Source organism: Lathamus discolor, chromosome 2 (genome assembly GCF_037157495.1).
Source record: "Lathamus discolor isolate bLatDis1 chromosome 2, bLatDis1.hap1, whole genome shotgun sequence".
Lineage (NCBI taxonomy): Eukaryota > Metazoa > Chordata > Aves > Psittaciformes > Psittacidae > Lathamus > Lathamus discolor.
This window is the reverse complement of record NC_088885.1, coordinates 137671674-137684446: the sequence shown is the minus strand read 5'-3', so window position 1 is coordinate 137684446 and position 12773 is coordinate 137671674. Positions and strand designations below refer to the sequence as shown.

At 43.5% G+C, this 12773-nt stretch overlaps 2 protein-coding genes and 1 non-coding gene across 3 annotated transcripts in view; 2 read left to right on the top strand and 1 right to left on the bottom strand.

Annotated features, from left to right (window-relative positions):
* The first annotated feature begins 6815 nt into the window (after nt 1-6815).
* RPL30 (ribosomal protein L30) lies at nt 6816-10729 on the top strand. Its single transcript, XM_065668686.1, has 5 exons — nt 6816-6903; nt 6991-7041; nt 7962-8107; nt 9202-9332; nt 10563-10729. Exons 2-5 carry the CDS (start codon nt 7021-7023, stop codon nt 10610-10612), a joined length of 348 nt encoding a protein of 115 aa, XP_065524758.1. The 5' UTR covers nt 6816-6903; nt 6991-7020; the 3' UTR covers nt 10613-10729.
* LOC136009522 (small nucleolar RNA SNORA72) lies at nt 10196-10330 on the top strand. The gene has a single exon (XR_010610584.1). It is a non-coding gene; the product is annotated as a small nucleolar RNA SNORA72 (small nucleolar RNA).
* Nucleotides 10730-12213: 1484 nt separating the features above from the next.
* Nucleotides 12214-12773, bottom strand: part of MATN2 (matrilin 2) — a 69023-nt gene continuing 68463 nt past the window's right edge. The window contains exon 27 of the mRNA XM_065668679.1: nt 12214-12562. Within this exon, the coding sequence (XP_065524751.1) occupies nt 12510-12562 (53 nt within the window). The 3' untranslated portion in view covers nt 12214-12509. The remainder of the gene's footprint in view (nt 12563-12773) is intronic.

Below are 12773 nucleotides of genomic sequence, written 5' to 3'. Positions count from 1 at the left end.
AATGGACTTGGAGGCCATGGTGATGTTTGAGAATCCATGAATGTGGGTTGTGCTTGTGAACCTAAGATTGAGGTGAGGGGGTTCTGCATGGAACCCCGGTCCTGAGAAGCCAAAGATGAGCAGCAGCACTGGGCTATCTGCACTTACACTGTATGTGGTACATGCAGGTGCTGCTAAATGCAGTGCCTTAGCATACCGGCTGTGTGTGCTTGTATACACACAGGGGGGATTGCCCTTGCTACTGACCCTCCCCACAAACAGGAACATCCCATGGGACTGGGATGGGGACACCTCTAGGGTCTCAGCAGCTGGGAGGCAAGAAGGAATCCCCACGCTGCAGGGTCCTCTGGATTCAGAAGCCACCTCCTTACTATCAGCCTTTAAAAGTAAACAGAAGATATTAGGATTTTTATATCTACATATAGGCAAATCAGCAAATGTCCAGGGAAGTCCAGGTGGCTCAGAAACTTTCCAAAGAGTAAGAATGAAGAATATTTGCCATATATTTGCTTGCACGAGCAGGTCCAGTGTCATTTATTTATTACACTCAAGATATGTTTCATTATGTCCTTCAAATTTAATCATCCATTGTTCTAAATAAACATTTTTCATCAATTGAGAAACTTGTACAGAAAAATCATATAGTCTGTGGACATTTGTCCAGGGTTTGTTGGTGTCCCACAGCCAAAGTGGAACAATAGCACTAACTGCTATCAGCCAGGCTGCAGGACATATGGAAATCCTGGACATGGGGTGTGCTATATGGTATGTGTACTGTCACTGCAGCACAAGTGACAAACTCTGGCACCCCTGGGAGAGACTGACATATGTAAGGTATGTATTGTATGGATATGAGGTGTACCCTGCAGGTGCAATGTGCACCAAGCACACCCATGTTACTTGGGGAAATCACCCGGCAAATGTACGAGGAGCAACACAGGAGGGAATGCACCATATAAGTCTAAGCACATTAACTTCCATCCTTCAGTTTGAGTTCATTTTTAAAAATAACAGAAAAAAGCATAGGCTGTACAGATTTCCCTGTGGCTATGTATACGATTTCTACCAGACACTAGGAATGCTTGTAACTTTAGCATTAGAAAGAATAAAGCTGCTGTGTAAGCACAAAAGCAGAAGCACAATGAAGGGCTTAGCAACTTAAGAGTTAATTCCAGTAATATCTAACATTCATGCTTTGTCAGAGGTAGACACGCATGTGAAGACACCTGGGAACCCACCTACTGCCTGCCGACTGGGACGGCTCTGCTCCCACTGATAAGAAAGTAGAAGCACCTGTGCTTGTGAAGGAGGTTGTCTTGCCTGCAGACAGCACATACACAAGGGGGGGACATCAAACACGTCTGGTATCCTACCTTTTTTCTATGATGTTCTTTCAGAGAACAAAGTAAGGAGGCCAGGCCACCAGGACAGATTCATTGAGCACTGGGCACTGAGGAAAAGGGAAAGTTACATTCAGTTCATTTTCTTGCCTGCAGAGCTTTGTACCCGCTCCAATCTGTCCCCTAACCAAAGGGTAGATCGTGCAGAGTGCACCTACCATCCATCTTACTGAACAGTGGAGAAAGGAATTCAAGATTTACATGGCCGGAGAGTGGGAACAAGTGTGTGCATGTAACAGCAGCCAAGCGCACTCACTGCGGGGGGGGGGGGGGGGGGGCACGGCTGTGTCTGTACTTCATGTTCTTTAAACAGCCCTTGGATACAGTACAGAAATAGGAATTAGAACCCAAGGGCTATTTGTCAGGTCACTCCCAGAATCACTAAATAACAATTTCATGGTCTTCTTCCCTTCTCTCATGAGCAAAGAAGTTGCATTTTTTTCAGCAGGATGACTGGATACAACAGAGCCAGCGCTAGAGCTGGACATAGGAAGTACTATAATAGGACAAGGCTGCATCTCAGTGTATCGGCTGTATTGCCACTTTCTGGGTCAGGCCAAGGAAAACTATTTTATTCAGGAATGTAAATTGAGAAAGTAAAATAAAATGTAAATGGGGAGTGTTCAGGGATAGCTGTAGGTAAAGCAAAACAAATAACCTGCGTCCTCTTACATACAAGCAGACATGCACTTCCAAAAGCAAACTTCAAAAGATTTCTCTAAGGCCCTAGCTACCACCACATGACCAAACTTGTTTCACTCATTGCAGAGCTCACTTGCTGTTAATAATTTTGAATATTTTAGGTACGATTCCTACTGCACCTATTAAATTTGTATCGACTTTCTGACAGACCCAAATCCTGGGGCTTTCCAAATCAGAGTAGCCTTTTCAAAAAATGATATTAATCATGACGTTTCCGTTGAAAATTGTGCCCCCTTTTCTCAACTCTATTTTGTGGGAAAGACCAGTACTGACCAGGCAATAAAATATTCTGTGTTGTTTATTGTGACAGATAATTCAGGCCAAACATTCCACTGATGCAAATTTGCAAACTGAAGGAACATCAAATCTGCAAACTGATGGAACACCAGATTTGCAAAATCTGATGGAATTTGTGAACTGAAGGGTGCTCTGTGATGCTGATCTATGAACTGCAGTTCTCTAACTGCCTTCTGCAACTGCTAGTCTTGTTTTGCGTGGAATGACAATGACCTTGAAACTTAGCTCCTAGGACATAGCTTGTAATTTCTGGAAATGAGGGAATCTGCAGATCTTATGAGACTAATTACTATCTTTATAAATCTATACCTGTGGATATCTGTACAATTTGGCCCTTAGAAAATACAGTATCTTGTACTAGCACTCTAAGCTAGCTACACATATAGGTATACAAATGTATGTGTTTATTTATGTGCATATACACATACTCCTCAGTATCCTTTTACTGGCTGAAAATATATCCACCATTTGCAGATATCAAGGTATTCACAATAGACATTATTTAACCTGAAGATTCTCCCTCTTCCCTAATGAGGTAACCTTTCTGCATTTGGCCAATTCTTCTACAGTTCTTTTCCTTCCTTCCTCCCTTCCTGTAATGAAGCTACTGGAAGGGTATCTGGGAGAGGTTTGCATCCAGACCCACTGGACCTGTGCATTACTGGGATTCCAACTTCCCAGAGATCTGAAATAAATTTGTTTGGCTGACAATACAGCGGATAGTTCAGTGCATGACCCTGTGAAAATGAAATGAACATGTTTGCATTTGCTGTAAATGTGAACATTATCAGAGAACAGTCTGTCACTTTTAATAGCTCTGACAAGTGCAAAAGGAGAAAATAATGGCTGCAGGTGTTCACACAACCTTATTGTGTAACTGTGCACAGATTTTGATGGGACTAAAAATATAAGAAAGAACAGGACTATATTTTTGCAGGTTTTCATCCTATCAAAACAGTAGCATACTGGTAAAATAAAGATGCAGGACCAGCTTTTCAAAAGATCAGTTGTCTTTTTTGAACTGAACCTTGTCTACCGTGGCTTGCACTGTTGTTTTCTGACTGATACATTGGTGTTGGTGCTGCCATGGGAGCTCCCTGCCTTACCCTATCATTTCCCCCTCCCTAGCTGCATGTTTCCACCTCTGGCAGGACATCAAATGAAGCACTGACCTGACTTAAAAACAACTGTGAGGAAAAAAACCGAACAAAACAAAAGCTCAGGGTGGGAATTCCTTCAGCTGGTATCTCTACTGAGGTCGATATATCATGAAGTTATGGCCCCAGCTGAAGGGTGGCCGTTAGACTGTTACTGCAGTCATGACTTAGGAATCTGTGATCACATGTCCAGACTCAAAGAAAATAAGGCTGAGTTATGATCTTAGATATTTTCCATCTTCTAGGTCAGTTAGAATGTCTCAGATACACTGGGTTGGTTTCATTTTCCTCCAAGCCCAAAATGATGAAGTTGCTCTCCAGTTTTTGGATAGGTCAACGCTCCACCAGTAACTTTACTCACAGTACTCTCACTCTCTTAAACTGTGGCTTTCTTACACAATCTCTTCAGGGTTTTTTTTTTTTTTGGGGGGGGGGAGGAATCGGAGAGGGTGGTGAGAGACCTCCTTCAAGACCACCACTCTCCAGGTTTGAATGAAATTATCTGCCTCTCTGTTGGAACCCCTGACCCTGCCCTCTTACTACGCAAGTGCAGAGAGGCCAGGGTGGGAAAAGCAGTAAGGGAGAAGGAGTGGCTCTACTTTCCCCTTGTACTCTCCATCCCTTGCATGTGTATCCCTGCCAAACCAGCACCAGCCTGCAGAGCCCCTGAGCCAGAGTAATACTTGACTCAGCTTGTGAAGGAGTTGATCTCTCTGGCTGAGCACTGCTGCTAGGACAGGCAGGAGAGCTGGATGTGGCCACGGTATCTGCTGTTAGTGCTGGGAGAAGTAACACTGCTTTTACTGAGATTGCCAGCTGCTCCCTGGATCTCTCTGTCTTGAGACTTGCTTGTTGAACATAGAGACACTGTCTGCTTCTTCCCTCCCTTTCTTTTATTTCTGCTGTATCGCTGCCTCATCACAGAGGGGAGCTCAGCATCACCTGTGGAGGGTGCAAAACTGGATGATGTCTGCTGGGCCTTCCTCCATGCTTTAATTCTCAAACACCTGCATTGTAAACACTCAGCCACTCCCAGCTGCTGATTTTTAACAAACAGTGGCTGTATAATATTGTTTAAGGAATTTTTGTGGGGCCAAAGCCTTTTCTTCCTTTTAGTGTTGCTTTCATCTGACTTGGACTGACCTAAAGGACATTTAATGGACCACAGACCCCCAGGAGAGGCCTTCGTGGCCACAGAAAGGCGATCTGGGGGTGAGAGTCAGTAGTGCTCGTTTCTGCAATTTGGGGTTCAATAACGAAAGTATCTGTCAAAAAGTTCTTTAGGAAATAGAGGGTTTTTTTAAAAAGCCCACATCACTGGGAGGAATCAGTTTTACAAACTCAAGAGAGGTATTGCATTCTCTCCTAACTTGAGCAGAGGTTGCAAAGGTACTCTTGACCACAGCTCCCTCTGCCGGAGCCGGGCACAGCTCCCACATATTGCAAGACAACATAAAACGGCAGAGTTGAAAGGAATCGTGCTGAAGACTTCACGAGGTTCACTGAGCTTTATGCCCTCTTCACAGTAATTTCGACAAGCAACAAGAAAGGATGAATGTTTCACCTGACCACAAGCAACCAGGTAGAAGTTTAAAGAATTAAAAGCAGAGTTACAATCTGATGGTAGGAATATCAGCAATGCACCTCAGTGCTGGGGCAAAGAGGAACAAGAAAAGGAGATGTGGAATGGCATTTAATTTTCAGCTGCCAAAGAAAATTAAAGTTTAAAGTACACTTCAAAATTAAGTATACTCTGTAAAGGGCTGAAAATTATTTTGTTTCAGTAAATGAAATGGGACTATAGAGACATACCAAAATGTAATGGTTTTACACTATTATTTATATAGTACATGTATTATTTCTGTATGCTTAATCTAAAAATTATTCCCAGTGGACTTTACCATTAGAGATGGACCAATGCTTGAGTTTCATCTGGGATATTTAAGCTCCACTTAAGTCTGGTGATTTTTTTTTTCTTTAACATAGAGCAGAAGAAATTGAGCATGGAGGTAACCATACCATTAGAAAGGCATGACAGTATATAGCTGTAGATTATTCCCTTGTTTGAAGTAAGCTTTATTAATGTAAACATACTAGAACAACAAAACACAACATGTTTTGGCTTGGTTTTTTTAGTTTGTTGCTACATATCCCTTACAGGCAAAGCCATCAAAATTCCTAAAGGCAACAAGTACATCAAGCACAACACACTGCATGCTTTGCTAACCCAGGCAAATCCAGAAAAGCTGTAATTTAATAAGAAAAAGTATACATTGGGGTGCCCTTCTGGTGCAGTGTGTCCTAAGAGCAGTGTGGTATCAGCAGAATACTTGGTGTCCTGTGGGTGGACCCCCAGGCCTCCTCCTGGGGGGGTGTCACAGGGAGTCCCCCAAAACTCTTACCCCAAACACTCACATTGCTGATGACAAGCAGGTGCCAGATGAACGGGTGCTGTGCTGCTGCTCACTGCACCAACATGGGTGTCTGTCCTAGGCTGGACACCACCATAGGATTGACCACAACTCTTCTTAGGCTGAAACTGAGAACCTCATGTCATAGCCATGTTTATAGCAAGCTTCAGCGCCCACGTGGGGGCAGGAAGAGGTTTCCCTGCACCATGACTCCAGCACAGGAGACAACTGAGCTGCTCTGGCATGGCCAAGGCCACTGCACAGCCTTGGGCCCTGAGCCATTCCCAAGCTCAGTGTCATACTCCATGTTTGAAATCCAGGCTGTATCTCATCGGGACAGTTCGTTTATGACGGCAGTGCAGAATTGGGGCAGGCAGACAATACTGGGCCTGGTGAAACTAAGGCACCGCTGATCTACAGAAAGCCAGCGTACTCTGCACTTACATAAGGGAAACACGGAGCCAGACCAGCATGTGTGTCTGTTGCTCCGGTAACTTGTGATGCCAGAGAAGATTTGTTTTCCCCAAATTGTCATTTCCCGCATCAACCCTGTGGCAGAATTGACAGCGCCACAGGGGACAGGAAGCTCCCGGCACTTGGGACAGTCCCTGCAAGGGGCTTCCTTAGTCAGCGCCTGAAGTCTCCCTTAAAGCCGCGAAGGGGAAGAGGGCATTCAGGCTCCCTCTGTGAAGCACGGGAGCCGGTGCGCCTGGGGAAAGGGAGAGCCCACGGAGCCCGCCTGACAGCCGCCATGCCGGCAGCTCCTCCTGCCACAGCGCGACTCCCTGGCCCCGCCAGCGCAGGCGCCTTGGCAGCCGGAGGTAGGTGCGTATGAGCTGCGCGCGGCTCTCGCGAGAGCTGCCGCTCGGGAAAGCGCGGTGCGCCGCGGGAGCTCGCTCCTTTCCTCTGCCCGGCCATCTTGGCGGCGCGTCTCCGGTGAGTGCGGCTCGGCCGGCGCGGTGCGGACGGGCGCGGGGGCCGCTCCTGTGTGATAATTCCTCCCCCGTACCGCTTGTGTTCCAGGTACCGCCCGACCCGGCGCGAGGCAGCAACATGGTGGCCGCCAAGAAGACGGTGAGTGGCAGCGGGCCGGGCTCACGTGGCGGCGGCGGGCCGGGCCGCGGCGGCGGCGGGCGTTGCGCGGGCCGGAGCGGCGGTTCGCCGCTCTGTGAGGCGGAGTGCACCGGGCATGGGCTGGGGCGGGGGCCAGTCGCGGCCCTCGGAGCTCGGGCGCTGGCCTTCTCGCACAGGCCCCAGCCGCTCCCCGCGGCCGCCTCCCACCGGCGACTTTGTCCCCGGTTCCCTCCTGTGCAGTATCCCGGATTACTCACGGGATCCCGGTGCTAGCTGGAGGGAGGGGGAACTGGTGCTGGGTTCCTAGTGTGGATGGAGAGCAGCTTTTGCGTTTCCTGCCATGTTCTTGTCTTTCTCTTAGAGCGACATTGACAAGTATGGTTTTCTGGTTAGGTGGTGGTTGTTAGATGTTCATCTTTGCAAATGTACTTGTCTGTTGTCATGAGCACCGTGCTCTCTGGGAGCATCAGCTCTTACTGCATGCTGTTGCTTGTTTCTGCTAACCAGTATTGTGCTATTAGCATGTGCCCAAGGAAGAGGAATAGTTCAAACCTTAGATTTGCAAGCCAGAAGGTGTATTTACTTGGACTTGACTAGTTGAGCTTTGATAAAAGCCTGGCAAATACACCTGGTTAACATAAATATCAACAATAGTGCTTTAAGATGTATTTCCCTATTGTAAGATATGCCGGTAGGAGGTATTTTTATGGAACTGGGCATAAGGCATCAGCGACCTCCTTATGCACAAGCTTTCTCATATTTATATGGTAGGCTAGATTCTATTACTCTGCATTGCAAATTATAGGGAAATCATTAGAATCATAGAATCAGAGTGCTTGTATTTGGAGTGTTTTAATTTTCTTATGTATGTTTACTTTTATAAAGTAACATACAATAATGCTTTTCTATATCTCTTTCAGAAAAAGTCCCTAGAGTCCATAAACTCTAGGCTTCAGCTGGTTATGAAAAGTGGTAAATATGTACTAGGGTACAAACAGACTCTGAAAATGATTCGGCAGGGCAAAGCCAAGTTGGTCATCCTAGCCAACAACTGCCCTGCTTTGAGGTAAGCAGATGTATGAAAAAACTCTTTAAGACTGTTTTTTTTTTTGCGCAAATACAGAGTATACTTCATGCTAATTGCTCCTGTGAGTTCTGATGCAGAGTACTTTGCTAGCATATTCTGGAGTGCTATGAAGTAAAAGTGGTGGATTGTTTGCTGTATGGCAGTTTCAGGTCTGGATGTGTTGAAATGCTTCCTAACACTTTTTTAGCTTTCCAGTTCGGAGTTCACACTAGTAAAGGTACTGGAAGCTTTTCACACTGGTAGCAGTCATGGAAAGTATAATGGGGCTGAATTCCTGTGCGTTTTTTTCATAGGAATGTGATTGGAAATAATTTCACAGGTAGGAAAACTGGTGATTTACACTGATACAAAGTATTTGAAGCCCACAAAATTTGCTGTCAAAGTTACAGATTTAGGTTCCTGGCCAGTGAAATTGCTTTTTTGAGAGTCATATCTTTACTGATTTTGTGACATCTCTCGTAGAATTTATGGGCCCTTGTTGCCATCAAGGGATCTCAACAGATTTAAGAAACTGTAAATGCAGAAAGCCAGTATCAGGTGCTTGACAAATGGCAGGACTGTTGCAGTAGGCAGTCTTTTAGTGGGGATCCCAAAAGTGCTTGAGGAATAGTATTGACCACTAGAATCTCCTGCTGGAAGTCAGAAGATAAGGGAATACAAGTTGATTTTTAAAAAATTATTAAGAAAAAATACTGGTTTTCCTAGCTAACTGCAGCCAGATCTCTGTTCGGCATCTGTCCACTGGGTATATGATAATAGTGGTCGTAGTTTGTGCACTTCGGCTTAGCTCCTACAACCTTCTGGAAGTCTGGAACTTCTAAATCATCTTCTTTCCTGTAGAAATGAGCATATGTAGGAGGAGCCTCAAGGATTTGCACTCCAGAAGTGGGTTTGTGGTTTCATACCTTCAGCATACTTCTGGATAAGGGTTCCTGAGCCAGAGGATGTCTGGCAAGGAGCAGATGTTTTTCTGGGTGGGAAGGAAAACTGCATAAGGGAGTTAAAGTTGCTCTTGCTGTATTATAATTAAAGTGAATAGTGTCAGTACTGTAACACTGGTATTTGAATTTCAGAAAATCAGAGATTGAGTACTATGCTATGCTTGCCAAGACTGGCGTCCACCACTATAGCGGCAACAACATTGAATTGGGCACAGCATGTGGGAAATATTACAGAGTGTGCACACTGGCTATCATTGACCCAGGTATGTCTCTCCTATAGTATAGTGACCAAATGGTTATGTATTGGTGGTTCCTCTGTTCACCCGTGAATAGCAGCGCTGAGCTACTGACATGCAGGTGTGATCACACACTTTGCTGAACTGTCTGTCAGGTTTAACTCACAGTTTCTTCTTACCAAGATCCTGTTCGTGAGTCCTAGGTTCTTGGAACCTGTAATTTCTGCTGCTTATGTTTGCACTACGCTCCTTTTAACGCTAAACCGTGTGCGCCTCAGTTTTGTCTACCTTTTGATCTGTAATGAGGGTTCAGTGGCTGGGAAGCAACTTGATGGTATGTGTTTCTGAGCCCATCAGCTAGAATATGAGCTGGTGCAACATGCTGCTTACATCAGCCTGTTGACTGTTCTTAATGTAAGGCAAAGGAATGTGAATTGTCCTGCTTCCCAGAATGATATAAAAGTAACCTGTATGTAGGTGGTACTATTCCAGCGTTGAAAATGATATTAAACATTGTATTTTAAAACTGGAAGTCTGTAATTACTCTGGTTTGGTAGCAGTTTTTGTCCCAGAGAGGTGTTCAAGTTCCTCGTATAGACTGCTAATGAGGTGACTTCTCATCCTCTTTCCAGAATCCTCTAAGAGAAGAATCAATCTCTTGTTCTGTTTGTTGATCAGAATGCATACACACAGATTTAATGATTTCTGTAATCACTTACACCAAATGTTCCCCAAGTGAAATTGTTTTGAATTTGTTGTTTCTTCAGAAAACTTTATTTAGCTTGCTTGTATGCAAATACTGGCTGTAAACTTCGCTTTCAAAATGTTACTTCCAGGTTTGATTTTGAGTGGGTGGGAACTGCAAGTAAATATTATTGCTGTGTAATGTAATGCGAATATTCTCACTGTCCTGATACTGTCGTGATCAGGGGAGGCTGGACATTCGCTATATTAAAACTATGCATTGTGTCCTCCAGGACTAGATTGCTGTTCTAGTACTGGCTTTGTAATTGCTAGTGACAGATACGTAATTATTGTAAAAGTATTGTGTATGGATTAGCAAAATACAGTGACAAGTATTTCTTATCAAGCCACCAAATTATTTTTTTTTTCTGAAGAGACTGTCTTTGTATTGCTTTTAACTTGTTTTCTGTTTGTGGAATCAGTGCGTTCAGGTTTTTGTGGTTGGCTTTGCCTTACTTCTGAAAACAGATCTTTCTGTGGGTCCTCTTGTAACAATGTATTTCTGTCTTACAGGTGACTCTGACATCATCAGAAGCATGCCAGAACAAACCAGCGAGAAGTAAATGCTGTAAAGAGTTATTTCGACAATAAAACTGGTTACAGATCCATTTTAAGAAAAATTTGTATTATAACATTGTTGGTTTTAGGGCACAAACTATATAAATGAAGATTCATTACCACTACTGTTTCCTGTTCTGTTAGAAATAACCTTCACAGGACAAAACTTGCTCGTTTCTTTCTCTAGAAGTTGTGGGTCTTGAGAGGTAAGTGGAGGAGGACGTAATCATGGGAAGTATGGTGCCAAATACCAGCAAGCTATGACTTCCTTGGTTTTGGGGTTTGGAGGGGTAATGCAAAAACAAGGCATAATGCGAGGTAAAAGCAAATGTGACATGTTGGTGAGGGATCCCATACAGTTTACTTACAATTTAAAAAAAATTCCACTCCCAAGTAAATCACAAAGTACTAATGCAAGTTATCCTTTTTCTTTCCAACAGAATATGTATGTGTCAGATGGTAAATAAGATACCTATCTGCTAGACGTGATGTATAACATCATACTTGCAGTAAGATGCCAATTAACTTCTCAAAAGCTGATTTTAAATTGGTCACTTTTTTAGCATTTTGAATACAAACTCATCTGTCTCTAACAACGTATTCAAGTCACTGTTGCTGAGGACTCTGCTGTCTTGCAGATACGTGCCCATTTTGTGAGAGATCATGACTGCAGGACCTTGTTACTGATTATTGAGATGCCAGTGTTTTGCTGACATGCAGTAGAAGAAACACCTAGTGAAAACCAGTATGTACTGGTATCCTTGCAGAACTTGCATTTGGTGGCCAAAGTATGGCAAAGCACAAGGTACCTTTTAAAACTTGTTGCTTTGTATCCATGCATGCTTATGAGCTTATCTGAGATCGCTTAGTCTAGTTTTGCTGCAACTACTTCAGGTACAGAATGGATTAAGCTGTGTATTTCCATTTGGAGATAATAGACCAATGTGTGCCAGAGCAAAGGTGGAAGTGCTGGTGTCTCCACCTGTTAAACCACAGATTTGGGTCAGTTCAAGATAGCTTAGATACTGCTACGTGAAATCTAGATGTGGCGGCTAGCGTGATGGTAAAGCAGAAGCATGTCTTGGCTGCAGAGGGGAAAGAAACTTCAGGCACTTCAGTTGGCCAGTATGGCTGGAAGCAGTTTACTGTTCTCATTTGTCTTAAGCACAAACAGGCCTGTAGCTAGTTGTATTGCTCAGTAAAGGTCTTAATAAGTAAAATACTAGTTGCATTTAGGAAAGTTAGTGCTGAGCAAGGAACAGCAGGGAGAAGTTACATGGTCTGGATGTGGTAAGAGAAAAAGTATTTGAAACCTCATATTACGATACCCTGATAATCCAGCAGACTTCCCACTTTCATCACAGTTTCAGCATGAATTTGTATTTTTACTTCCAGCTGATTTTGGTAGTCGACTGGTGTTTGAAGAGTATAAATGAAACCTAATTGTTGAGAATGCTGTCCCACTTCTCTGTTTATATATATATAAAACTGTATATATGCATACAAACAGGGGTGCTTAAAATACTAGCAGAGAGAGTGGAGGAGAGAAATGCAGAAAAGCAAGCCAAATAAATTCATACTCTAAAAGTACTTCAAAATGTAGAGGTTTCACTTCAAAAAATAACAGCATTTTATTGTTTTGCATAGCTTAATTTCAGTTTAGTTCTGCTTAGTTAGAATTTTTGCTCATTACTGAATCGTTTATATATATAAAAGTTTCAACATTTTTTTTTATCTGCAGTCAATGCAAGACAGAACACATAGTATATAGATGCAGGGATCCAAAATATTTTCAACTTCAGACACAAGGATTTGTTATTTTTCTTAGAACCAGTTTAAGAAAATAGCTCTGACAAGTTTGAGTGTATAAATATACAGTGTAGTATAGCCTTCAAATTTTGGTCAGTATTTTAGCCTGTTTTCCAAGTCTTCCATTCTCTTTGTCATTTCTTCCAGTAGACAGAAGTTAAGGAAAGGGAACTACTGACAGGATGCATTAATAGAAAAGTGGTGTCAGCTGCCTGATTGCTGTGGGCTGTAAACTTGCAGTTCTTTCTCCTCTTTGTTGCCCTCTTTGACTCCCAGTAGTTTCTGATAGAATACTCCCTGTATTTTATTGTTCTGCTTTGTTCAGTTGAGAAAGCTGTGTGAAGCCCTGTTCATTAA